This window comes from Pavona decussata, unplaced genomic scaffold (genome assembly GCF_977016875.1).
Source record: "Pavona decussata unplaced genomic scaffold, jaPavDecu1.1 SCAFFOLD_102, whole genome shotgun sequence".
Taxonomy (NCBI): Eukaryota; Metazoa; Cnidaria; class Anthozoa; order Scleractinia; family Agariciidae; genus Pavona; species Pavona decussata.
In genome coordinates, this window is record NW_028145517.1 from 2,177,983 (window position 1) to 2,205,464 (window position 27,482).

Here is a 27,482-nt window from a genome sequence, read left to right on the forward strand (position 1 = left end):
TATCACCTTAAAAGGTGACTCGACCCAGTTATTTTTTGGCGGTACCACCCTACTTTGAAGCTCTCTGGTATCCCCACCTTTACTTTGATCGTAAGTGTAACACATAGAATGGATAACTTATAGATCAATCTACAATATGGCACCAAATTTTTGGCGATCGGAGTAAATGTCACGTTGTTATAGTGCCACGCCCCTTTGAAGTCTGAGGGGGTGTTTACATGTGAAAACTCGCCCCGGTGCGAGTTTGATACCGGTATGACATTGTGATTTCATACCGTGTTTACATGAATGGACACTTTATTTCGACCGACGTGATTGTGACGCCCAGGTGACGCCATATTGGATTGGATATCGAAGACTGCGCATGCGCTATCCGTTCTAGACTCCCAGGAGAGCGGTTTCATGCCGGAGCGAATAGCCGTACCGCGTTTACATGACATCGGGATGAGTTTTCGTACCGGAATGAAAATCTTGCCCCGGTACAGTTACCGGGGTGAACTCGCACCGGTATGACTCGCTCCGGTACAAGATTTTGTGCTAGTATCATGTAAACGAATATAGAGCCACAAGAGGGAACTGAAGTGGACTCGTACCGGAATGAAAGTCGCGCCGGTATCATGTAAACACCCCCTGAGTCGAAATTCTGCTGTTGTCGGCCTTTTTTCGCGAAAATCTCTCAGTTACACATAGTGCGAATTAGTGCCTTAAGCTGAACAGAGTTTCAACAAAATCGCAAAGACCCAATTCGAGAAGTTTAGCGCTTTCCAAATTTAGGTCATAATTTATGTAAAAATGATAAGCAAACTTTACACGATTTAATTTAACAGATGGGTCCTTGCAAGTCAGCAAAAAGCTTTAGGGCCTTGTCAAATGCGCGCGATCTCGAGCAATGCAAATATATAGAAATTATAGTTTTAGCTAAATGTTGACGTTTGTCAGCGTTTCAGAGTCCTTCTCACAAAAAAAGCATTTTCTTAAAAATTCGTAGTTTTTTTTCCTTCCAATTTTTTTCAGGGCCACAATTGATTAACTAACTACCCAGATTAAGAATTTCATGGTCATTGAGAAACTGTGTCATTATCTTCTATAAGCCCAAACTTGAGTAAGCATTGAAGATTTTTAGCGTTTTGGCTGAGTTCGTTAACACCCGATGCGCTGTCAATTGAGTCCCAGAGTCTGGCAAATTAAAGTCACCCGAAATTACCATATTGTCTAACGTACTGGTCACAAACTTCATGCAGAAAATTATCGAATATATATATACATCCACCCAACTTGGGTCTTCATTGGGTGGCCCATAGCAAAAACAGAATAAAATTCTTTGACCTGTGAGCATATTAATTTTGGCAAAAATGATCTCAAGATGTTGCAGCTCGGCTTCCGATTCAGGATAAAATTCTTTGAAAGCTTTAAAGGAGGCTGTTTTGATTGCGATAAGAACTCCACCGCCACCTCGATCATACCGATCTCCCTAAATATTGTAAATATTTTGGTTCAACCGTGTCTCATTGACGCATATAACGTCAGAGTTTTCGGCGTACACCAGGTCCTGGAAGCGACGGAGGCTACACACGGATTGCCAGTTTTCTATGCAGTCTTTGTGATAACTTTTTACGCTTCTGGCATTCACCACGAGGCAATTGATCTTACCAGTAGTCGAAGCAGAAACCGGTCCAGGATAAGAATTGATGCCGCCAGACCGGCATCAAGAGGAGAAAGGAAGCATCTGAGTTGTGTAGTAACAAGCGTGGCACACTGAATTTCTTACATGGCACGGTAATAAGTGTTGACTTAATACCCCAAAACAGAAAAATAGCCACGGCTTTCACAGAGCTATTCGAGTGACGACCTCAATGTCAACAATCCATCGAAGGAGCACTTGTTTCGGGAAAAGGCATTAAAAATTGTAAGAATGAACTAAGGTAAAAGGAGTCCATACCTCCTAGACTACAGGTCGTTTGACCACGAGTCATCCTTCTGTCATTTTATCGTTTTAGCCCGTGCGCATGCTCAAACCTCAAAACCTACCACATGGAAGACAAAAGTACAATATACATAGTTGAATCTAAGTCAGTAAGGCGGAACCAGTGAGGTGCCAACGAAAGGGATCTGTTTTATATGGTCTAGGGGACGACTTTTCTCTCCCTCACTCTCTTGTCGGGGATAAGGTATCGGAAAAGCAGCGCGGAACCATAAGCGAACCGAGGGCCGAAATCTTGTGGTGCATCGTCATGGTACAACGCTCCGGCAGTGTCCAGAGGTACCGCTGTCGGCTGTATTTTTCTCTCTTTTTCAGCCATTTTGATATTAAGGATGGCAAGTCGCCCAAAGACATCGTAGGGAAGAAGCGTTTCATTCATGTCCCTTGTCATGTCGTTGTCAAATTTTCGACGGGTATTGTGTACAATCTCTCTTGGTACAATTCATAGCCTTTAAGCCAATTCTGTACATAAAACATGTTCCCTTGAAAATATAACATCGATAAATACCTTTACGCACAGGGGGGATTACAACCCTTATTTGTCCAAGATCAAGGGCCTGTTTCACAGGAAATTCCTCCGCGAATCTGGAGAAATTTTAGGAAAATGTAAGGAAAACATGAAATAATTACGGCACAGCAGGATCAGTTAAAACTCGGGAATTCGAAATCGTTTCCGTGAATGTAACCGAAAATTGGGAGGATATTCCAAATTTCCGGAAGAGGGTAATTTAATTGGACAAAAATGCCTGAAGAGGCCCGTGTGTGTTTTACGGCCTTTTCGAGTGGAAGAAAAGCGCTGGTCATGTTTTGTGTAAAATAGTTTCACATTGAACAGTAGAACCGCCGTTATTTCCTGGCGCGCTACTTGCCTTCAAATTTCATTGGTAAAGACTTTGTTACGGCGAAAAGTCAAATACGATTTTTTACGAGCCTGACAGGGGTCCTGACAGGCAGGAAAACAAACGAGACTTTTTTTACCCAGCTAGAACCAGTGTTTTAAACTAGATATTTAGAAACTAGATATTTAGAACTAGATATTTAGAAACGTTCCAGCCAGTTCACCGTCTAATGTATTCAGTTTCCAGCCAGCTCAATTCCAACCTGCAGAGGGGTTTTTTATAGTCAAGCGGCCCCCTGAAGTATTCCTGACTGCTACTGAATTGCTGGGCCCTGCTCTCGAACCTATGGGATGAACAGACGCAGTGAAACTTAATCTATTTATATTTGTATTTTTATAGTAGCTTCTGTACACGTTTCCGCTTTCTATGTTTGTCAACCAATCGCCATCTTTTCCGATCAGTATTATTTTGTTGTAACCGTTTAATTCCACATTTACTTAGCTTTCCTTTCTGCATCCCCTGAAGAGGGTTTTTTTAGTCTAAGCGAAGTATTAGGAAATAAAATTGCCCTTTTAAACGGTCCGATTAATCTTGCGTTGAGTACTGCTCATGTATTGCTGGAATTGGCTAATGCATTAGGTGGTGTTGTGTTCGGGGCGTTTTTTCTTTTTGGGGCATTTTGACCTACATTTTAATTTCCTGCTTTTGACACAAGGAGCCTAAAACGTTCGTTACATCTCATGTTCCTCATATGTTGTGTTTTCTGCGATCACCAGGTAAAGAGCTTCCCTGTTCCAGGCTCTTGGAATACCTTTGGGAGGCGTGCAAGGAGCGGGCGAGCGAGTAGGCCCAATCTCGTCCCCAGAGCCCGCGCACGATTTAGGCCAGCGGTGGCCTCTGGGAACGAGATTGGCACGCGCCCGTTGTGAAGCGTTTTCCTCGGCCGTACCGAGTCTAGCCTGCGCCGCAGACAGCGTAGGCTATACTGAGTCTTGCCCGTTTGACGTTTTCTTTTCTTCGCGCTAGAAAAGAGCGAAAAAGCGCGCGGACATCCGACATACTCTGACCAATGATGGAGCCCTCGCTACTTGACCAGCTGACAATCGTTAAAAGATACACTCTTGAGCATCTCATTGAATCGAAAGCCACTGTCCAATGAAATGTTTACAAGTCTACTTTTCAAGTTTTACAGAAGTGAAGAGTTTACGACAAAATGAACACCTTTCTTTCTCGTCTAAACACAATTTTTGCGTTTACTCTAACAGTACTCGCGGCCTTGACGTTCCTTTGTTTCCTATCAACAATTTTAAATACACATCAAGCTCCTCTACATCTGCAGACAAAGAAAGTTTTGGTGTAAGTTTGGCCCTTTCGACGGTAATGATTCGTTTTTGAAAGCTTATTTCTTTGTTTTAACACGTGATTTTGAATTTTCTTCTTTTCTTAGGAAAAACGTTCAAGACTTCAGTGTGTCCAAGGATAAAAATGACTTGGGTTTCATTACCTTCGATCTAGAGGGAGATATCCTTTTGTGCCGTTTCAAGAATATTTAACATTGTGCGGTTGTTCAACCCCCAACCCACCCCCAAAGAATGACCGTGAAAAGGTTAATTCAGGCAGACAATCTGGATAAAAAGTTCAGATTAAAATTCTGGAAAAGCTTGTTCAATTGCAACCAAACAGGCCAGAATGCTGTCATTCAATTATGAACCATGGAACAGTAAAATATTAAATTCATGCACTTATCAATGTTGGCTTGCAAGGGTGGGGTGGGGGTGTGCTGGGGTGGCTGGGCAAAAGCAGGGCATTTGGAGCAAACTGAGATTGTGCAGTTCATGAAAATATCCATACTCCCCCCACAGAAGTTTTTTATTTTGTACCCCCTATCCCCTCAGGAAATTCCAGGTAAGCTTCATACTTTGCTTCTAAAATGTTTACTTTTTTAGACCCCCCTCCCCCTAGAAATTTCCGATGACCTTCCATTGGGTGGGTACGGGTTTTTTTCTGGAACTGCACATTTTCAGTTCAAACAATTGGTCAGAAAAGCCACTTAATGTCATTGAAAAATATTTTGTTAGAAATTGCTGCCAAATGCCAGCCTACTCTCACCCTCCTCAAACTACTTGTGTTTTCTTTTGGAAAGTATACTTTCATTAGTTTAACATTGTTAATTCCACCGGCAATTTTAATAAGTACATCTCATTATTTCCTTAACTTATGACACACTTAAAAGGTATTTTCAACTGGAATGTTAAACAGCTCTTCCTTTATCTTACAGCTGAGTATTCAACTAAGAGTAATGTAAGTTTCTTCTCTCTTTTCTTTGCTATAAAGTTAAATACATTAATAATTATTGTTTCAATAGCAAAAGTCTGAACTCTGATAACTCTCCTTAGTTTTGAAATGGTCACTGTATGGTGCTATGCTCTTCCATGTCTAAACTTATCTTCCTATAACCAAGTGGAATTCTTCTAAGATTTCAATCACCATTTTTGGTCATATACTTGTTTATGGTGAAGCCAGGTTAAGCATTCCTATTCCGAATAAAATTTGAAGTTGATTATTGCGTTAATACGTTCTTTGACAGCAGAGGTTTAACTAAGGGGTAATAAATGGATGGCTTTAATTCGTGGCTTCATACATCAGGCACTTGAGAATTTGACAAGTTTCCTGAAAGAAGCTAGTTACGTACAGAAAACAGGTTTCCATTTGAAGATGCATTATGCACATGTCATTGCAATTTGGTTGATCTTCCCATTGTGAATTACTCTTTCTTTAAAAATCTTCATACCTGCAGAAATTTAATCAAGTAGTTATCTGGGACAAAATCATCCTTCGAGGAGACAAAAGTGCACTGCTTAACTACCATGGCATGAATACCAAGTACTACTTCTTTGACGACGGCATGGGACTGAAGTATGTATATTAAACAAGTTGTTATTTGAAGGCTCATCAGAATGCCTTGATTTTGTTTAGCTTTAGTTATAGTAAGCATTGAATGAAAAATGTTAACACCAGTCTTTTGGTGGAATTAAACCTTTGTGTAAGAACATTCCCAGCCAAGCACCCAAGCTCAAAACTGGAATGATCCTAAAGTTTGTTTCTTAAGTTGCTAAAACACAGACACAGCCATGTGAAAGTTTTGTTTGGTAACTTCCATTTGAATCTTCCACAAATTTGAAAGTTAGAAACAAGCTTACTGAATCATTACAAATTTGGTTCTCTTTGTAAATTTAGCACAAGGGAAACACACCATACTTGTTTTTCTTAATGATGCTTCACATTCTGCAAAACGCCTAGCTACATAAACCACCCATTACAACTTTGTGAGCAATTTGAGTGTAAGCCAAATTTGCAAGCTTTTGAAAAATTTAAGGCACCCCTATGATTTTTAAATGTGAAAGAAGGTGATACTGTTTTTAAAATGATATTTTTCTCTATTCTAGGGGAAACAAAAATGTCAGCTTGTACTTATCCTGGAATGTAATTCCCAATGCTGGCATCCTTCCTTTGATAACCCAGAGGAACAAGTTCTATTTTGACTTCCCTGACGAATACACTGTCAACAGAGGCGGATTTGATCATTAATTTAAGACCAAAAAAAAACAGTTTGCATTTTAAACCGCAAGTGTTAAATGATTGTCAAGAGAGTGGAGCTTAGGCATGTGGAGTCCAAGAGTGTCTGAGAACGTTAACATAAAGTTCAACTGCAAAACATTATTTTACACTTTCTGTAAAAACACACCCTTGTCAACTAAAGTTGTCAATTTATTTTTATGTTGTTCTTTTCAATTTGGCAATCAAAATACATGAAACTGTTGGAAGCAGGGTTGGTAAGTTCCATGCTAATTAGATCTCACGGATCTGTCTCTTGTGGTTCTTGCATTTGATTTAGAAGTAAAAGACCATCAAAAATAGATCAAAAAGAACTGTCACAAGTCAGAGACAGTACCATTTTTGCCTACACCAGCCTGCGGTGCTCTTTCTGTGGAGTTTGTGAATTGCATTGGAGGACAATCAAATATGTACAGCTGTCCTTCTGTGTTATAATTGTTTTTTGGGCTTTCTTCTTCACCATCAGACGGGCCTTGAAAGATTTAGTAGTGTAGGTTGTGAAATAGTTACTCCTAGATTTTTCTCAGACAAGTGATTGCGAGGTCGAGAGTACTCGCACACTTTCCCAACACATGCTCTACATTAACACATTCTTTTATGTAGGATGTACAACAAATTCTAAAGAAAGGATTTCTTCATAAATTTTGAATTCTTCCCAACCTTGAACAAGGTTTTTGTCTTCATCCTTCACGATTGGGGAAAAACACAAGACACAGTGTGTAGTTAGCCTGCATAACAGGTATAATTGGGGGGGAGGAGGGAGAATAAGTGAGACCTTTCTTCTCGCTACACCTCCCCCTCTCCCTCCCAGATTACACCTACTACATGGGCTATGTGTAGTTGTCATTTTTTGATCTGTGGCTTGCATGGATGACCCCGCTATCAGGGGTTTCATTAGAAGATGGCAACCGGCAAAAATAGCCGCCTACTATGCTTACCGTCGCCTACTTTGTCCGTATTTTCACTCAAATTATTAAAAAAAAATTTCAACAGGTCACCGCCTACTTTAGTTAGCTCAGAAGGCCATTTCAAAACTTATTGAAACCCCTGCGCTTTATTTCTGCTGCATAAATTATCTTGAGTATCCATGATGCTAACCAATCAGAGCTTAGTCTAATAATCATTATTCCTTCTGTCAAGAAACTAATTAGAGCACTTTATTCTCATTCCGGGGAAACAGCAACAGCAACGGCATTCTTCAGATGTCTCTTCTTTCTGTTCAAAAAAAAGGGGGACGATTGTGTGCAAGCTAGTGACTGTCTGTCTCCTTTTGTTGAAAAGCTTGTCCTTTGCACCCCCAAAAGAACTTATTACATTCTTTAACCTCTTGCACTATTTTAACTTTGTTGTCTTGAAATGTTCTGTTCAGTTTTGGTCTAATAGTCTTCAAAGTTAGTCTAATAGTATGGCTCCTTTATTTATGCTGATTGATTGCTGAGATTCCATCATGAACTCTTGGGTGTTGTGTGGGAGGCAAAATTTGAGAGGATTTCAAGATGGCAGCTTGGCAAAAATTAAATAATAATAAAAAAAAACTATTATTCATTGTTTGTCACCATGTTTGTGATGTTCTTAAATCACAAGAAATCTAAAAAATAAAGTAAAGTTTAGCATTAACTTTTTGACTGTTTAACTCATCGTTGACTTAAGACAGAACACTACCCATAATCATAGATCTGTGGTGTAAGGACGTCAATAGTGCAACCTAGATATTGTACCCTTAGTAATGGCTTTTAAATTTTGCAGTGTTTGTCAAAAGCATGACTAAAATTTGGCAAGCAAAATTTTGTTGTGATGTCAATTTATCAAATATTGTTTCATGATTTGCAAAGTAAAAAACATGGCATTTAGGACCAGGGGTCTGTTTTTCAAACTCCCAAAACACGTTTTTGGCCCTGAGTTCAAGTACTTTTCAGAGCCATTTCTTATTTAATAATAATAATAATAATAATAATAATAATAATAATAATAATAATAATAAATAATAATAATAATAATAATAATAATAATTTATTACTGCTAGTTTTTTACAGACTCGTACCCAGTCGCTATTTACGTGTTTTGTGGAGTGTGAAGATTGGATACGAGGATAGATTGAGGCGCGCAGGGTGTCATGGGAAGAGTTGAAGGAAAAATAGCTATTTTGCCCAATCTTTTTACCCCACAAAACATGTAAATAGCGACTGAGTATGAGTCTGAGTTTTTTATACAAACGAGCCCTGTGTGTTTCTTCATATTGTAAAGCTTTTAACATTTGAACTTTCTGACCTTCTGACAATGAACATTGGGCTGTAAAATTGTTTTTCAGGCCCGAAATGCTTATGTGACTTTTCAAGAAAACCACACCAGTGTCATTTGTCAATAAAATTCTGACAATAACCTCTGCCAAAAAATAAGCCCCCTAACATCCCTCCAAACTATAAGCATCCCAAAAAAAATCTCATGAACTGTATTTCAAAAAGCAAAATTCCCTCCAATAAATAGACCTCTTGAAAAAAAAAACCTAAACAAACAAACAAACAAACGAAAAAGTGCTTTGCCAGCCAGTCATCTATGGAGATCTTCACATGGTAGGTATTATGAAGTTAAAAGTTTAAGCATGTGCAAATCCAAGCAGATAATCAGAAGTCATGTTCATGACAATGACTACTAGTCTTTATTGTCAGTGTTAACAAATGTAGTCTTTAACAAAACAGATTCGCTAAGCAACTAAAAAGGAGACGATTATTATTATTTACATTTTAGCTTTTCAGATCAACTGAATGCGTTCTCGAGTAAACCAGCTACACTATATTTCACTAAGAGCCACCATGAGACCTTACTGAGAAACAAGCAATAACTTTCTAAATTACCAATGAGAAACTTTCTCAAGAGAAACTTTTCTCTGCGAAACTTTCTGTTGTCTAATTTTTCAGTCTTTAGAAAACCACAAACTTCCTTGGAAATACAAAAACTGAGCTTAGGAGATGGAGCAAAATCACTCGGCCAATTCTCGGATGGTTACTTGTGTGATAATTAATAACAAGGAGGCTTGGAAGGGTTTTCCATCATTACAGCATTTAATGAAATGATGATAAATTAAGTACAAAAATTACTCCTGATTCTGTGGGCATTAGCTATACAATACATGTACCTTAACAACTCAATTGTCGAGCTGTACTGTCTTAAAGTTTAATTATAAAGTTTTGTGATGTCAGCGATTATCATGGCAACATCTCGGCACCACTAAAACAACCTTTAAATTCTTATCTGCAGCCTTTACTTCCATGTTTGCAGGATATATGCCATGTTTTCACTCCTGGAATGTTGCATGTCGAGTCATTCAGCTGATACCCGCATCTAGCTACATTTTATTTCATTTATAGGTTAAAGGGGAAGTGTCATGGGATTTTGACCTCTTTTGTTAACAATTGTGAAATAAGACCTGCAGTTAACAGAATAATTCTAGAACAATGAGAGGAAAAAAAGTCACTCAGTTCTTGAAGGGAACAACTCACGACCTGTTCATAAACAAAAATGTTGTAAATGTTGTACATGTTGTAAACAAAAATGCAAGATCTTGAAAAGCGTTAGCCTAACATTTTTCAAGTTTCAATCCATTCTGACCTACGCTGTCTCCAACCAGAGGCACTGATTGACATTTTATTGCACTGAGATGACAATATTTTTTTTGCTTCTGTTGACAGACAAACATTTTTGTGTTTTGAAATGACATTTATAAGATTTGCGTGATACTTTCCCTTCAACTACTTGCATAGCTAAAACCCTGTCAGGCCTCCTTAAAAACTCAGAGGTAACTCTTCTTGCTTGATTCTCTTAATTCCGCTAACACAATAAATTACACTAAATTATGAGCATCCCTGCCTACAATATACATTCCATTGCCCTAATAAAATTGTGCTCATGTAAGTCATTTAATTTCATCCTCTTGCTTCATAGAAGAGAATGTAACCCGATTCTGATGACTTCTGAATTTCTGAGGTCAATCCATAAAACTCCTCTATTGCTTGAGCCTCGATTTTCTGCAAAATAATCAGTCAAATACATGTATTAACTTTTTTCATAAATGACGGCCAGTTAATGTTTCTTTATGACACGTTAATTAGACCTACTGACCTCGTTAAAGCGAGTAAAAATCAGCGATAAAATGGAACATTTTGGAGTCATGAATCATGACACCATTTTCAAGTTCAAAAAGATAGTTAGCTGAAAATGGCGTCATGACAACTCTGAAACATTGTTCGATGTTATAGTTGATTTTTACTTGCTTCTGTATTACCAAACCTGACCTCATTTTAGAGTAACAATTCTACTGACTTTTGCACATGCTACCGAGGGAAGCCACCATTTTTGAAAAAGGTGTATGTTACTAGGACATCTATCAAATGAGTGCCAAAGTTTGTCTGAAGCTGTCAAATTTTGAATTCATGACTTCAGGAAAATCATGAAATATTGATACCTGACTGGTCAAATCTTGGCATTAAATAAATGTTAATAAGGTGAAAGTTTATTACTGTCCAACATTGGGTTGCTCACCTCTACAATGTCGTCATCAAAGAGAAGCCAGAGTCCATGACTTTTCACAATTGTTATATAATGCCCCCTGTTAGGTCCACTGGGTGAACAAAAATCAAACAAATCACATGAGATATGAAAGCTGCACATGGTAATCAGCACATCATGGCAGGACACAAAGGAATAACATGAGTCCCTTGGCCATGAAACAAGAAAGTTATGTACTAGGATTCTGTGACTACAGCTGTACAAGTAGCTTCAATTACCAGTATGACTTTTCAGGTTTCTTTATCAAATCACAAGTCGAACAACCATGACAAGAAAACATTTACAGTACATATGATTGAACCCCTATTAAGCGGCCACCCTTGGGGAATTGCCAAGTGGTAGCTTAATAGAGGTTTGACTTTAGTTTTAATTAGTTTCTGTCAGACGAGTTAAATGGTCAATAACTGCATACCTGCCACAGTGTATCACAACAGCAACCAAGTCATAAAGTTTTTCATGATTAATTGCATCGTCAGACTAGAAAACATAAAAATATTATAATAATAATTTATTATGTAAGCGAGGGTTGTAAGTCATGCTAGAACATGACAGGGCTGCTCCCAGCATATTTAAAGGTACAGAATGGCAAATACATGCCAAGACCTCAGTTTTGACATCTCAGACCAAGATTGCTTTATAAGCTGCAGCCCAATACATGCACTGTAAAACTGCAGAAGGTAGGTAGGTATTAAGTTGCACTTTGATTGAAGTGGCCGACATGGATAGAGCTTAACTCCTGCACATGAAGAGAGACAATGTGAAGCAAAGTTTCTTGTCTAAGGAAAGAACAGTAGTGAAGAGACCAACCCTTGAACCAGCAACACCTCAAACCTTCCAACTGTCCAATCGAAAGTCAGATGTGTTAACTACTGCACTGCTGTGCCTCAACAAACTGCAAAACTTCAATAATTATTGTAAATTGCATTACCTGTTTTCAGTCAGTACTTACTGTGTTAAAGAGCCTTAGCTCAAAAGGAAACACAACACGGTAAGACAGCTTTGTATATCTTTGTAACTGCTCCATGTACTTAAACCTCTTTAGGTGAAGGGCTAGTATCTTTGGAAGCTTCTTCACTCTCATTCTGAAGAAGAAAGAAATGGTACACATGGCATGCTAGACAAAAGTGTGTTTTCTCTGAAACTCTAACCCTTCTCAATCATTTATGTTGAAAACAAAATACTGGAACAATAAAAGGTCAATCATACAAAAGAAAGAAAGTAAAACTTAACATGATTATTACTGAAACAAATACCAAAGTAACATGAGAAGTTTCAGGTCACATGCTAGGCTGGCAATCTCTTATTTCATTCTTTTAGAAGAAGAAGGATGGGGGACCCACTTTTCCTCTCTTGCAGCTAGTAGCTGAATTGCGGAGGAACCAGAGGGTGAGATTGGACGCCAGCATATAGAACCTTGGTGCCTCTGGCTGCCGCCTCAGTCCATATGTGATCTCACCCCACTCACCCAGACCAATGACGGCTCTAATCAGATAGACCTGTACCAGGAACTCCACGCCCTACTCTTTTCAAACAGTGCCATGGGTTCTTTAATGTCCCACAGATCATTATTAGGAACAAGTGTTGCGAGGTGGGACCTACGGTTTATCGTCCTTATCCGAGAAGACTAGAAAGTCTAACCATTTGCAGATTTCATTACAAAGGCAGCACTTTCTCCTCAGTTGTTTAAAGAACCTGAGTGTTGGTCCAGCTGGGGTTTGAACCCACAACCTCCCGCACTTTAGTGCGGCACTCTATCAACTGAGCTAACCAGTTGGCGGTTTTTTCAATCTGACTAACGTGCTGTCAGATTGTGGTGAACACAACAAACCTTTTCTGTGCTTCTTGCTTGCTACAGCACGTTTCACAGAAATACTTGTGTTCACTACACAACGTCTCTGTTGACGAGAAACCTCTGTTGGCAAAAGAGAGAGAGAAAAACATCATCACCGGAACTAACCAAAAATGATTAGGGAGGGTGTTCATATTATGGTAACCATTCGTTTTATCTACCTTTGACTTTTGATCTTAATGCCAGTGGTTTAGGTATTGGTTCACATACTGTGTGTAACACAAAGTGAGAAAGTGGCAATGTGAGGTTCCTGAAAATAATACCCATACCACCCCTGATAGAAGGTCATCAGAAACACTGAGGGGGAGGCATTCCAAAGCTTCATTGCAATTTCTGGAGGAGTGGAAGGAGTAAATAATTTCTGGAACAACTCAATACGTTTAGTTAATGCTTCCATTAGCTATGTACAGGAATACAGAGAATGCCAGCTTCTGGAGATTTTTCTTCTTGCACCTACCTCCCATCATCAACCCTATTCTCCTCCTCCCCCCCCCCCCCCCCCACCTCCCCCCATCCACCCAGAGTAAGTGCCAATAGCTTGGCTGTAACTTTGCCAAGAGCTAATTAAAAATAATGATGTTATTATCTCAATTGTAACATGATTATATTCTATTAAAAAATCATGACACTTTATACATAATGATTAGACTTCCAAGCACTGCAGTACATCAATAAAAAACTGACTCACCTGAGACAATGCGTTATTGATGTATTTTGTTCAACATCCACTGACAGATCTAGAAATGACTCATCCTTGCTGCTGACCTGAAATAATTTATGTTTAGATGTGATAGGTATTAATGTACGCACAGTAACATTTTATGAGCAAGTCATTATGTGAATCCAGATTGTTTGATAACATGGTTTTATCAACAGGGTTGGTAACGGTAATTTGAATGCTGACATTTTGAGTGTTAGCCCTTCATCAGAGCAAATCCTGTATATGATTTGCAAATCCTATGTGATTCGCTCTGACAAAGAGCTTACACTCAAAAAGTCCGCAGTCTCCAGTCCGCAGTCTCTGTGGCCGAAATTTCCTTTTATAGTTAACAACTTTGTTGACAGAACCAAAAATTTGTTTCTACTGCCCTACTGACATAGCACCCAAGTTTCCTTACAAACTAACCCTCTTCCTTCCCCATACTAGCATACTAGTAACTAAAGAAAAATTTTCTCCAAATACAAAGTGGACAAAATTTGCTAAAAATTGACAGTCAAATGCTTCTCAAAATATGAGCATTTAATTTTTATTTTATTTATTCCTCGCGAAGCGAGGTTAATAAATTTGTCGGGCTGAGCCGGCCCGAGTGGAGCTAAGCCGCGCGAATTTGAGCAAAAAATATATTTATATATATGTATGTATGTATGTATGTATGTATGTTTGTATATATATTTAGTTGAAGGTGTCCGCAATGTTGCCTAGCAACGGTGAAAAACAAAGTATGAATGACGTCAGGCTGTCTGGAGCAAAATTTGCATACATCGGGAAAGTTTGCGTGCCGGATCAAATTCGAACTGCAATGTTCATCAATATTCACAGGATACAGAACTATCTCTCCAGAATCTTTTCCCTTTCTTCCAGAAATCTTTTTTTGTGAAAGATTGCATTGAAGAAATTACACGTTTTGTGGCCGCAGTAAAATAGTTTTCCGTGGGAAATAAATTCATTGAACACGACAGCGCTGCATGCCCGTTGCACATTTCATCGCGTCAGAAATAGTTTTTTAACCGCAAACTAGCCTGTAGAACTACGAAAAGACCATGCTCATCAAAATAGTTGCTATGTTCAGAAACCTTTTAATCTCCTCATTTGATGCTACAACACGAAAGAGGGCTTTCCATCCAGCCCCAGCTTCGTGAGGCTTTGCGAGTCACGTATTTCTAGTTTATTTACACCACCACCTCATAGGTAAGATTACAGTCGTAGTTACAGTGTGAGTTGAACAAGAACAGTTTCATAAAGTAAATAAAATAAATCATATAGAACGTTCCAAAAAACAGTGAGTGGCGAGGAGACCTCAGAGAGCCAAAGGCTTGTACCAGGAGGTCCCCCATGATTTGGTCATTGATTAAAATTTAGGACTAGGGGGCAGAAGGATAAAATAAACTTCCTGAAGTCAGTTTCAAAGTTACCAGAAAGAAAGTCATAAAGATGCTTTTTAAAATTAGCAAATTAAAGTGGTGGAGCTTGAGATGGATAATGGAAGGGAATTCCAAATTTTTGGACCCAAGTTTTTGGACCAAATTAAAAGAATTACAATGTAACTTACTGTTTCACAACACAGACATCGTGTTTCATTTGTAAGAATTCCTTCAAAAATATCATGAACCCATGTAGGCTCTGTCTTGCCATTTTGATTTGTTGACCCTCCATTGGTTGTCCCAACAGATGAGACACTGCTTTTACTACTGACGCTGCTAGTGCTACTGTGTTTGTCTTTTTCTTTCTCCTTTGCTCTCTCACCTAAAGGTTTAAGACAAAATTTGAGAACACCTTGGTCTTAGTTTAGTAGAGCTTTGTCACTGTGTTGAACAGTGGTTGAATTTTTATTATTCAATACATTGTAGTACTGCCCAAAGATTGTCAGTCATGGTGCACTGAATATTTGCCAACCGTAGTCAACAGATATCCAGCAATATACGTAATTTCATGTGTTGGGGAGACAAATGGCAAAATATCGATCATCTCCAGCTTTTCTGCAACAAAACTGTGCCTTTTTTTCAGTAATGTGTTGAATAATTAAACCATTATCCTGCTCAGTCTTGCAGAATATCCCCTGATCTTAAACGATGCGACCCATGCATGGCCACGTCAGCTAAGTATCAGGCAACATTCCACTGACAAATTTCGCAGGAAAATAATTATTGTTAAAATAATGTCCACTCAAAGGACTTTTTATGGGACTTATTTTTTGGAAGAAATGCTGTAATGGGCAGTTGGTGCTTAATACTGGGGAGAATTTTGCATTTTTAAAACAAATTATATTATTTTATTAATTGGGTTTGACAACATAAACAGCATGAAAAGCTAAACTAACAATATAATAATTATTATTTAGAACCACTATTATGTTAATAGCCCATGGGTTTATTAATGGTAGAATTTCAGTTCAGACTAAGTACCTGTATTTTGTGCTGGGACACTATAGTCTGGACATAGAGTTTTTTTTGGTGCCCAAGCAAATATCTCGGCACCAGACACAGGGTTTACCTGTGTTTACTACCTTTAATTGGTAGTATTCAGGCATTGTACCTTGGTACAGTCACTGATATGAACAGGATTTTGTGAGTTCCCGTGCTTTTCCCATACCTTCCCATGATACAATATATTAAATGGCTAAGACTATCAAATAGAATAAGGAAATGATTTCTCCTTAGGAACCAAGGAGTCCGAACATCATCCTTTTTGGTACCTGGGCATAGGACCCTCTCTGAACAGGCCAGGGCCTTTGATGTCTCTAATTTGCTTGTACATTTTATGGGCACTTAGGGCACACAATTCAGGGGAGCATGTGGTTTGTATTTCAGAATTTTAAAGACTTGTTGATCAAGTCAGTTTTTCACTTGTTAAAAATGGAAAGGAAAGGATTCAAGGTGAGCCCAAGAAGTCATCGAAAAGTACAACAGGGCAGGTTGTCAGCCATTATTTGATTACAATATTTTACCTTGCAAGAGATCTGCTATTGTATTCAGAAGATAATTTAGAAATTCATGAGCATCCTGCTGCATATAGTTATCAAAAAGTTCTGTGGAGAAAAAGAATGAAATACTGAAGAATAAATTTTCATTAAAAGGTTTACACAACTTTTAGTTGGCACAAAACAAATAATATTATTGGACAGGTATAGAGCTGATAGAGGTCAATGTAACCTATAAACATTCAAACAGTTTTCACAGTGACTATATGTATGTGCTCAGAACACGGTTGGTTAAAAATTGTCAACATCCCCGCTACTTCGCCTTAGACTTTTCTTAACTGTTAGCTTGAAATTAGCCTTTCAAACCATTTTAAACGAGCAAAATGAAAGCCTTGATTAACTTTTAATCGTGCATTAGCATTAATCGGCTTTCGAACAACTGGGCCCTGATTGACTATGCAGTACAGCTTGAGTTAAGGAAAATTCTGTTTCTATGAAAAATAGTCAACAAGGATGTTTCATACATTTGGTACTCAAATTATCACAGTACTTTTAAGGGGCACCCAGCGGATCGTTTCGGTAAATTATCTGTTCCGAAGACCCTAAATCCCCTACAATTTTCTTAAGGGAATTTTCACCTTGAGCTTTTGTGATATGGGAAATGTAAGGCCTAGTGTTTTCGGATTGATAAAAATGTCGTCTCGGGTGCCGAAAAAAGGTCAGCTAAGATTTTTGGAAAGGAACAAAGACCTAAGGTTTTCGGGAAATGGACAAAGATGCCCTAGTAATGTCGAAAAGACTCAAGTTCCCCTAGAATGACCGAACAGATAGAAATATTATAGCGCGGCCTAAAATGAACCCACATAGCTTAAAAGGCACTCCAGATAGCCTAAAATAGCGTTTCAAAGGATCCGAGAGAAAACTGTCGTTGGGTGCCCCTGATTTTTAGATTCTGTCTTTGAGTGGTCAGAAGGGGCAACATCTGTCAAACTTAGAATCATGTTTTGGTGACAAAATATTCATGATCCATCACACAACAATGACAGCTATACATGTACATTCTTATTTCTAACAAGTATATTTAGCAAATTTCCTGCCAGACTTTGTGGAAGCTAAAAGGATTGAATAACCTTCCCGAAAGCTTTGGGAGCCTAATTTCAAATAGGCTCCATTTTTTTGCCTTACAAAGATCTTCACTCTCAAATTCCGCTTAATGCATTGCACACTTAGCAAAACTAAGCTTACATTCGACTAAATCATCAAATTTAATTTCAAAACGACGCTCTTCGGAATATTTGTAATCTAGTTTTTGGAGCACAACAATAAGACAACACTCTTAAGCACGAATAAAGTTTCAACTTAACAGATTCCATGTACACACTTTATGTACATAATCAAAGATAAGCTGACAAAATTTTTTGTCAGATTCTAATATTTGTCCATCTCCAATTCAAAATGCCTGTGTGCGAACCGATCTGTAGTCTTAAGCCCTGTAATGACAGTTATACTTACCATTTTCTTTCCTAAGCCTTGCTACAAATTTTTTGGGTGCTAACACGCCAACCTTCTTCTTCTGCGACGCGATGTTACCGAAGAGATCAGCTAAACATGTCAACAAGGATTCCTTCCTCTTCGAAGGAGGTTTGTATCCCAAAACTCTCTCGCGAAACGGCCGACAGAAAAACAACGCTTGCAGTACGGAATTGCAATAACAGGTGTTCCCAAACTGCACAAGAGAAAATGAAAACATAACTTAGCTCTTTCTAAAGTTTTCTGCTTACGCGATTGCTGGATGAATCATACTTACGTTGACTAGACCAAAGTAATGTTCATTTTGAGGAAATTCGTGAGGTCCGATTTCCTTCTCGAGCTGCGAAGCGTTCGCACCCTGAAAAATCAAAATCCGATGATCATAACGCTTGCAAATTAATAAGATTGTTTTGTTTGAAACCCTGAAAAGATACCCTTACCATATCTGTTGTTCATCCCATTCTCTTAACCCATTTTAATCTCGGGAAAAAAAGCCAACTCATCCAAATGTTGGTAATCACTTGAAAACCAAAATAAACGTTCGAAAGCACATTTGCGCATGCCTTCCATGGCCCCAGTCTTTTCCGAGTCAAAATGGCGGAATTGAAGGGAGAAATTCTCTGCGCAAACTGCGGACATAAACAAAGATTTATGAAGCGCTGTGCTGCTTGTGAACAAGTCTTTTATTGGTAATTGTTTCTTATAATTCAAAATTTGAGTAATTTTTGTTTTTGATTTGATGCAGAGATATTTTTGCGCGGTATATGACCAAAGGGCAAACACGCATTTTGCTGAGATAACCAAGCTCATCTAAAGCAAAGTTGAACAGTAATTCTACGAGGCTTTACAATGTATAACAATGTATGGTATTTCTGTTCCAAACTGAAGCTTAATTATTTCTGAAAAATGCATGGTTACCCGTTAGTTTCTTTTTGAATTCCAACAACCCTTGCTAAGATCTGTTTTTTCCTGCATAGTCACCATGATCGGGAGTCATAAACCGCGCAAAAATATTCTTGTTTTAGTAGGTACCGTCATTAAAAAAAATCCGAGTTTCTCGGAACATCCCGAGATACGCAAAGCCTATGCACAGTAGCAAAAAGTACCATCCTAAACCCTTAGGAATACCATGCTTTTTTTCTCATCCCAAAATTTTTAACCAACCTCCCAACCTCCCAGCAAAAACAAAGACTGCTTGAAAACAACAATAAAATGGACAACTAACAAGTGGATTGGTCTCTGCCAGACTGAGTCTGCAGAGCATGGCAGAACTCAACGAGGTCTTGCCCTTGCAGAGGCATTTTCTAAAAATTCATGCATGCACTTGCCATGCTCTGCAGGCAGGTTCTGCATAAAGAAAGCTTACCAACTGGCTCTGAAACTTTTAACTTGGAGGGTTGCACTGGGGACCAGCCTTCTGTTGGGGGCCTTAGACCCTCTATGGTTTGGCTGGTTTGTGAGAGCAAACGTTAGACTGCAAGCAGTCTCCCTTTTGCTCTAGAATCTGCAGGGAAGAACACAAAAAACTGAGTGAGCACAATATTTAGGGGACGAGTCGTGCATGTGAGTGGCAAAGCGGCATTTAACATGGTCATCAGAAGCGCTCGCCTTCCGGTGCCCATGCTGCTCATGGCTTTGCTGCTAGCATGCACAACTCGCGCTTCAAATATCTTGTGTTCTTCCCCACTGATTCTCAAGCTCGCCGTCTAAGCAAATGTTTTGCACTGATGAAGGGTTATTTGCTCGAAATGTCAGCACTCAAATCTTTTTACAATTTAGGGTGACCTAATTACCTTGTCAATCCTATTGATAAATCCTATTGAATTTTGTTCTGTTTTGTTTTGTGTAGTTCCAAGGAGTGTCAAGTAAGGCATTGGCAGTACCCTAAACTGGTTTGCCAGGATAACAGAAAAGACAGTTTTGATTTTACTTCAACTGAAAGTTCAAAAGGTAATAAGGCAAGGTTTAAGAGTAATGTTAATCTTTCTTCAGAATGTTCCAGCAATACACTTCTCATGAGATCAGCACTGTCGACGGACGATAGTACTCCTGAGGGAAAAATATGCCAGTCCGATTCCAAAACTAAAGTAAATAACAAGCAAGATGGGTTCCGAGACCTTTCCACCTGTATTGATAAAGATTGTGTGGGGAAAGCAGAGGGTGAAAAGGATGGTGAAAAAACTTCTGATTGTGATCATCTAAGCAAAATGATGGAAGGGATATCTTCCATTTCAGTAAAAGACAGCGAAAAAGATGAAGATGTGTTTGCAAAGGAAACTGTTAGAATTGTCATCAAACACAATAAAGTGAAGCATGAACTATGTGTGCGAAGAACAAAGGATGGAAAAACAATTTTACAGGTCATTTCAAATGCTGTTAGCATTCCTGTGTCAAAGCTAAAACTTGTCCACAAAGGCAAAATGGCAACATGCGACAATATTCAGGGCATGCTCTACAACAGAGCTTTATTTTTAGCATTTGGAGAAATTTCGGAGAGCGAAGAGGGCCTGGAAAAGGCTGACATTGACTTGATTGTAAAGCAGCTCGATGTAGAGAGAAACCTTGCGGTTAAAGTGTTAAGAAGGACTGGTAACGTGCTTGATGCTATAATTGAGATTGGAAATATGTGAGAATGATAGCTCCTGTCATTGTCAGTAATAATTGTATTTTGGTTCAAAAGTGTTTTGTGGAGTTTGGGTTTTTTAAGGGTGGGAGGGAAGGTATTACGATGGGCGTGGTTTGGGAGCTGGGATGGCGCAGTGGTGAGAGCACTCGCTTCCCATCAATGTCGCCCGGGTTCGATTCCCGGACTCGGCGTCATATGTGGGTTGAGTTTGTTGTTGGTTCTTGCCCTTGCTCCGAGAGGTTTTTCTCTGGGTACTTCGGTTTTCCCCTCTCCTCAAAAACCAACATTTCTAAATTCCAATTCGATCTTGATAACGCCGTCCCCAAAAACTGCTTTGCGCTAAATACATTTGACACTTAAATAAAGTGATTTATTATTATTTATTTTATTATTTATTTTGCAAGGCAAATAATATAATGGCAACATAAACAAAGACACTATCGTTGCATTACAATGCTCATCCTTTCTGCGCATAATTTCTTGTGTCATTAGCGCTTGCATGCGTTAGAGACGTGACAGGTTTCCCTTGATGCTAAGCTCAATCAATTAATGAAACAAATAATATGTAAGAGGTGTTCAGCGATTTCCTGAATATAGAGTCCCAGCCCTAAAATTTCCCGAAAGTCCGAAAAAAAAAATACCCTCCATAAAACCACGCAACCACCGAGCTTTAATCCAAAATCCAACTCTGTTTTGCTCGCACGATAGACACACCTCGCCATCAATTTCAAAAGTTGCAAATTAGCCAAAGTGCGCGTGCGCTTTTAAGGACGGTGCCTACTAATACCGCAGTATTTTTGTGCGGCTTATGACTATGCGAGAAAAGCAGATCTTAGCGAGGCGTATTGGAATCCAAAAAGAAAATTGGGGGTAACCACGCTTCTTTCAGAGATTATTAAGCAATAATATCTCCAAAAAACGCCAAAGTATAAAGCAATGTATGGGATTTTTTCCTAAATTGAAGCTTAATTATCTCTGAAAAATGCATGGTTACCCCCAATTTTCTTTTGAGATACCAAAAGCATTTGGCACGTTCTGCTTTCTCCGTATAGTTTTAAACCGCACAAAAATATTCCTGTATTAGTAGGCACCACCTGTAGGAAACAGGGGTATCTCGAGATGCGCAGAACGTATGCGCAGTAACAATAGTAGGCACCGTCCTTAAATAAGGCAATCAGAAGGAAATCAGAAGCGAAATCTATCAATCAAACGAATCTTGTCAGCCCCCCAGATGGGTTACTCGGGTATACACGTGACGGGGGGGGGGTCCGACGGAGCCTAATAAATGCACCCCAAAAAAATACATGGACCTTATATTGTGCACCCAAAAAAATACAAGACTGGACATTTTAGACCAAAAAAAAATACATTAAAAAAATACGCGCAGATTTTTCAGACCCAAAAAAATACACGGTTAAATCTTCAACCCAAAAAAATACAGGAGTTGAAAATTTTAGACCCAAAAAAATACGTCGGACCCCCCCGTCACGTTTATAGGTGGTTTTCACCTCACACATCGTCACGCAAGTGAAAAAATAAAATCCTCAACCATTCAATAGATAAAGTCAAGAAATTGATATGTTGTAGAAGAGTGATACATAAACAACGTATGAAAGCCAAAGGGCTGTGCGATATCTCCTAATCGAGGCATTCGAGAAAATGTACCACGGAAAATTACAGAGTTTAGTTTGGGACGCCATGTTGGTGCCCCGTCTGATGGGCACCAACATGGCGGCTGGAAACCAGCAAAAAACAACTGGAGTTTACCTTGGCTATTTCAAAGCCTTTCTTCTCTCTGCTGAACTTTCACACATTGACATTAACGCTTCTTTTACATGTTAGCTGATCAGACCTAAAAAAAACAAAGAGGCGAATCGATGTTTTCATGTACGTGACATGTTAAGAGCAGCAATCCTTCTGTCACGCACTGCGCAAAAATCTAAAATTCAAACTGCTCTATTTTCAAAACAAAGAATGCTATCCTGCTGAAAACAAGCAAGCCGATGGAAATTTAGATTTTCTTATATGCGATGAAGATAAAAACCCAAAATTGTGTTTAGTTATGAATTTCAGTTTTTTATGACGTCATGTGAAAACCAAGAATACCTGAGTAACCCACCTGCGGTCAGCCCGCGCTCTGAAAAGCATAAATTCAATAACAAGTTTCACAAAGTTTTCTTTAAAGTGATCATAAAGTCACAACAAGTAGATTTACACTGACTGATAGTGTTAAGTGTGAATGTGGTATTGTGTGGGCTTCAAGTGTCATATGGTACGACTAGTAACCACCAAACATGATTAAAGGCATTACTCTCGAGACCGATCGCCTTCGCTCTTATTGCTGGCTTAATGATACAACTATCGCACATTGCATACGTGTCTTTAATTGCCGGCCATGGTTAGCGACGGGGCGCAAAATTCATCGACTTTATATTCATTCACATTAAAAAAAAAATATTGCTTGTCATTCAATATATATTATTATTAAATAACCATTATATACAATTATACATTATATGACCATTCATGTTCAATGTTATGTATTCATTCAACATTTTATATTCATTCAATATTTTATTTTCTTTCTATGTTTCATTTTCATTTAGTTTTTTATCCATTGAAAAATATTATAATCATTTAACAATTTCTGCGCAACTTTCACTGCCACATAACGCCACGCAAAATTTTTTGGTGCCAAGAAAATCTCGTTCTCAAACTACTGAAATTTAAAATTTAAAGATGGCGAATGAACATGACCGGGAAAACTGTCTTCAACAAGGAGCAACTGTTTTCAACAGCAGCTGATCTTATGAGAACGTGAACGTCATTGGTTTACGAACAATGTTGCTCTTAGAGAAAGAAGGCATTTCAGGCTTGAGGTCCCTTAGATATTAATACTAGCTCTTTAAGAAGTTTTGCCTTTCTTAAGGAACAATGCGCGGATTACCCCCCTCCCCCCCCCCCCCCATACCACAACCCCTATCCACCGGCATACCCCGGCATTGCCTGAGCCTTACGACAATAAAATAAAGCCCAAAGCAAATAAGTTGGATATATAAAAACTGAAAAAACATATGCTCGCGGGCTAGGTTTGCTACTCGACAAGTTTTCCTTCGTGGACAATGGTTTTGTCATTCCGTGAACAAGGAGGCTTGTCGAGAAAAAAACGAGAAAATAAAACGCGCCACAAAACCATGCTAAGGAAAAACTTGTGTTCATTCACACAAGTTTCAAGCGGACAGACTTGGCTACTCAACAAGACAAATTGTTTTCAGGACAGGCTCTCTTTGACAGGTTTCGTTGGTGAATTATTGTATTCCAGCTTCTCGACAAGAAGTCTTCTCAAGAAAACACTTGACATATTTTGTCGCAGGCACAATAATTTAAAACTCGTCAAACGCTGAATTTGTCAAGGAAAACTGCACGTGTGCAACCGTCATAAATTAAATGAATGGAGCTTTTAACTACAGAAAATGGGCTCCTATCTGTGCGTGTGTCTAAATGCTTTTCGCGCAGTATCGACACTGCATCAATGAGCTGTTTGCAGGTACTCGTAATCTGTACAGTGATGCGATTATGATTGAAGCATCTCAAGAAATGCCAAGGAAATCAGGAGGTTTGGAATTGTGATCCTAATTATCATAACAGTTGCCGATTTTTTGCCTGGAATTTCCCCAAGAATAATCAATGGTTTAAGAAGCGAAATCAAACACCCGAAAGAGCGCCTCGTTTTATCATCCCACTTCCCGGTGTTTGAAAATTGGATGAAACACTCTTCATTATGCTTGATATATTACATCAAACTATTGCTGTACATTTCCTGTTGGGTCTAATTTTAAACGACCAAAATAAAAACGAAATTATTCAACTTCAACGTATCCACCTGCTTTTGAAACGCTAGGCACAATTATAAGGTGATTTTCACGTGGTTTCCACCTGGGCGGCGTTGACAAATGAACATAACAAACAGATACAAATATTACAAGTCTTACGTCGACTTTTGTTACAACGGAAAACTTCAGGTATTTTTTTTAAGGGTGGGCTACGGTGTATGGCGGTGATAAGGATGAGATGTAGATTCTCGACCTGCTGTGGTAAGAGAAGCTTAAAATTTATAGACTCTTACAGTCTGTCAGTTAAATTCGGATAACAAAAATACAGCTACTTAATATTCAAGCAACGCAAACGTCTCTTAAGAAAGAATGCACCTGTTTACAAGTTAAACAGAGAGAGAATACATGAGAACAATGTGTGGAACATCCATAGCAGCCTTCCCCATGTCGTCGTGAAGAAAAACTGTTTGCACATTCCGTTGAGTAGCGTTTGCTGAGAATTTCCCCTAGAGGAAATCCAGTTTTTGTTTTCAGAGCTCTTCACAATGAAAGAAAGCAGCTTATATTCGTCTTATGTCGCTATTTGCGTCTTCAACCTTTTTTCGTGTTATACCGCCATCACGTTAAACAGCGTCACAATCCACGCCATTAGAAAAACTTCGTCCATGCCAAAGACGCTAAAAACATTGCTCCTGAGTCTGGCTATTTCTGATCTTTGTGTTGGTTTATTTGTCCAACCTTTGTACATCGCTTGTCTTGTCATGGAGATGGAACAAAACACTGAAAAGAACGCATTTTATGACGCCGCATTGAGCACGTTCTACGCCACTGTGCGTTTATTTGCTTGGGCTTCGTTCTTTGGTGTCATGGCTCTCAGCGCAGACAGATTCACAGCTGTCTATTTTTTCCTCTCATACAAGGAACTTGTGACTCACAAGCGTGTTGCTGCTGTGGTGATCTCAATTTGGTTGTTCAGTGCATTTCTTTCATTAATGTGTTTCTGGATGCCTGTGAAAATTGTTGTTGTGGTTTTTGTCATTATCAGTGTTGCTTGTGAAATAACTGCAACATTCCTAACCTTCAAGATTTACTGGGCGATAAAAAGCCACATAAACCAACTTCAAGCCATGGACTTATCTGCACAGCAAGTGATACAGAATGGCGAATTGGTGAATGTTGCAAGGTTGAGGAGATTTGGAAGCTTCGCAGTTTACGTATATCTCGTGTTTATGTTTTCCTATTTGCCTCACACTTGTTTTTCTTGGGTTATTACTATAACCTCTGAAGAAAGTACCACGATAACAGTGTTTTCTCGGTACACATTGACCCTGGTGTTGCTTAATTCATCCCTCAATCCTCTAATTTACTGTTGGAAGATGAAAAACATTCGGCATGCTGTCATGGATATTCTGCGAAATGTAGCTTTTGGACAAAAATAAGGAAAGCACCTGCCCTTGAACAATGGAAAAGCAACCCTATGTAGATTGACTTTGTGCATTTTTTATCTCAGCCCTCCGTTTTGTAAGACTAACGTAACTAACTAGTCAAGAATTCAGAGCCGGACACCCAGCGAGAACCTCATAATTAAAATCAGTGTAATTTCCTACATTCCCACATAACGTTATGGGCTTTTCAAAGGCGAATGTTTGCAAGCTAATACACTTTGGCATCTTTAGCTGAAAATCATATTTAAGGACGGTGCCTACTAATAAAGAAGTATTTTTGTGGTTTGTTACTATGCGGGGAAAGCAGATCTTAGCAAGGGCTATTGAAATCCAAAAAGAAATTTAGGGGTAACCATGCATCTTTTAGAGATAATTAAGCAACAATTATTCTAAAAAAAACAGTAAAATACAAAACAATGTATCTCTGGAAAATGTATGGTTACCCCTAATTTACTTTTTGGGTACCAAGAGCACTTGCTAAGTTCTGCTTTCTCCGCATAGTTTTAAACCGCGCAAAAAATATCCCTGTATTAGTAGGCACCACCCTTACATTCTCGTCCCCAGAGCCTCAACGTTTTTTTTTTAAATTGTTGAACGAGTGGCTCTGGGTTCATCCAAAAATATCTTTTTTTTCATTGGGTGTTGAAAACCTGATGCGCTATAAGGTGAAAAATGCTACGCTTCTGCGCATTTGTCTTTACTTCCTAATACTGAGGAGTACTGAGCAATAATAATACTGAGCAAGTGCAATGGTAATTTATCACACTGAGCGTGCGCTATCACGACATCCGGTAACGGCTCTTACCAGGGCCTACGATCCAACCGCTGACCAAAAGATCATAGGCTCTGGGAACGAGGATGCCACCCTTAGGAAACCCGAGTATCTCGAGATGCGCAGAACGTATGCGCAGTAACAAAAGTAGGCGCCGTCCTTAAATTGCTAAAAATTTTTGGGAACAGAATCTTTTTCTCCGATTTCACGAGCTGCTGTTGGCTTTCCGAAAATGTTAAGGCCCGTTTAAACGGTTTCAACATTTGCCCAACATTCGTTCAATGCTGAAAAGTTGAACGGATGTTGGGCAAATGTAGGATGAACGGAGTGTTCAAACGGTTTCAACGCCATTCAACATTTTCAAGAACGAAGAAAATGTTGATTCGATCTTCAATGAAAGTTTATACCAATTTAAATTTGATTCAACACACTTTCAACAATCTTTTAACATTTTTATACGCTTTCAACAATGTTAAACGACCTGTTCAAACGCCCCCGACGTTTGGTTCAACAACTGTGTTGCACGCATGTTGAAGCAAACGGTGAAACCGTTTAAACGGGCCTTTAGCTGACCTTTTTTCCCACATTTAACGACGTAGTTACCCTTCCGAAAACAAAAGGAATAAGTTCTTCTTTGTTGCCAAAGTTTGAGGTGACCTTTCTGTAGAGAAAAGGAATGTTTTTCTTCACAATTTAATCCGAATTTCTGAGGCGGGTTGTGTCTTCCCGAAAAGATATTCCAACGAAACAAACCGTAACGTGCCCCTGCGAATTGCTCCACTTGCATGGCC

General features: G+C 38.9%; 3 protein-coding genes across 3 annotated transcripts; 2 read left to right on the forward strand and 1 right to left on the reverse strand.

Moving 5' to 3' along the window:
* The first annotated feature begins 3,980 nt into the window (after window positions 1–3,980).
* Window positions 3,981–8,052, forward strand: LOC146471584 (signal peptidase complex subunit 3-like). Its single transcript, XM_085120167.1, has 5 exons — window positions 3,981–4,176; window positions 4,268–4,341; window positions 5,045–5,121; window positions 5,618–5,736; window positions 6,267–8,052. The coding sequence occupies exons 1-5, from the start codon at window positions 4,034–4,036 to the stop codon at window positions 6,406–6,408; spliced, it is 555 nt and encodes a 184-aa protein (XP_084976293.1). The 5' UTR covers window positions 3,981–4,033; the 3' UTR covers window positions 6,409–8,052.
* Window positions 8,053–9,068: 1,016 nt separating this feature from the next.
* Window positions 9,069–18,559, reverse strand: LOC146471585 (ubiquitin carboxyl-terminal hydrolase 46-like). The gene is made up of 11 exons (XM_085120143.1): window positions 18,456–18,559; window positions 18,293–18,373; window positions 17,998–18,211; window positions 16,513–16,593; window positions 15,118–15,311; window positions 13,536–13,612; window positions 12,827–12,910; window positions 11,948–12,080; window positions 11,411–11,475; window positions 10,972–11,050; window positions 9,069–10,457 (listed from the first exon to the last, which is right to left on the reverse strand). The coding sequence occupies exons 1-11, from the start codon at window positions 18,456–18,458 to the stop codon at window positions 10,356–10,358; spliced, it is 1,113 nt and encodes a 370-aa protein (XP_084976269.1). The 5' UTR covers window positions 18,459–18,559; the 3' UTR covers window positions 9,069–10,355.
* A 38-nt stretch (window positions 18,560–18,597) lies between these two features.
* Window positions 18,598–21,252, forward strand: LOC146471586 (uncharacterized). The gene is made up of 2 exons (XM_085120155.1): window positions 18,598–18,704; window positions 19,865–21,252. The coding sequence occupies exons 1-2, from the start codon at window positions 18,610–18,612 to the stop codon at window positions 20,643–20,645; spliced, it is 876 nt and encodes a 291-aa protein (XP_084976281.1). The 5' UTR covers window positions 18,598–18,609; the 3' UTR covers window positions 20,646–21,252.
* Window positions 21,253–27,482: the final 6,230 nt, after the last annotated feature.

Bases quoted from the DNA above. Each gene is read 5' to 3' on its own strand.
- LOC146471584 (XM_085120167.1), top strand. From the start codon at position 4,034: ATGAACACCTTTCTTTCTCGTCTAAACACAATTTTTGCGTTTACTCTA. The intron at 4,177-4,267 runs GTAAGTTTGGCC...TTCTTTTCTTAG, and splicing joins CAGACAAAGAAAGTTTTGGT to GAAAAACGTTCAAGACTTCA. The intron at 5,737-6,266 runs GTATGTATATTA...TCTCTATTCTAG, and splicing joins GACGACGGCATGGGACTGAA to GGGAAACAAAAATGTCAGCT.
- LOC146471585 (XM_085120143.1), bottom strand. The intron at 15,312-16,512 runs GTAAAATATTGT...TTAAACCTTTAG, and splicing joins AATAGCAGATCTCTTGCAAG to GTGAGAGAGCAAAGGAGAAA. The intron at 13,613-15,117 runs GTAAGTTACATT...AAATTATTTCAG, and splicing joins GATGTCTGTGTTGTGAAACA to GTCAGCAGCAAGGATGAGTC.
- LOC146471586 (XM_085120155.1), top strand. From the start codon at position 18,610: ATGGCGGAATTGAAGGGAGAAATTCTCTGCGCAAACTGCGGACATAAA. The intron at 18,705-19,864 runs GTAATTGTTTCT...TGTTTTGTGTAG, and splicing joins TGTGAACAAGTCTTTTATTG to TTCCAAGGAGTGTCAAGTAA.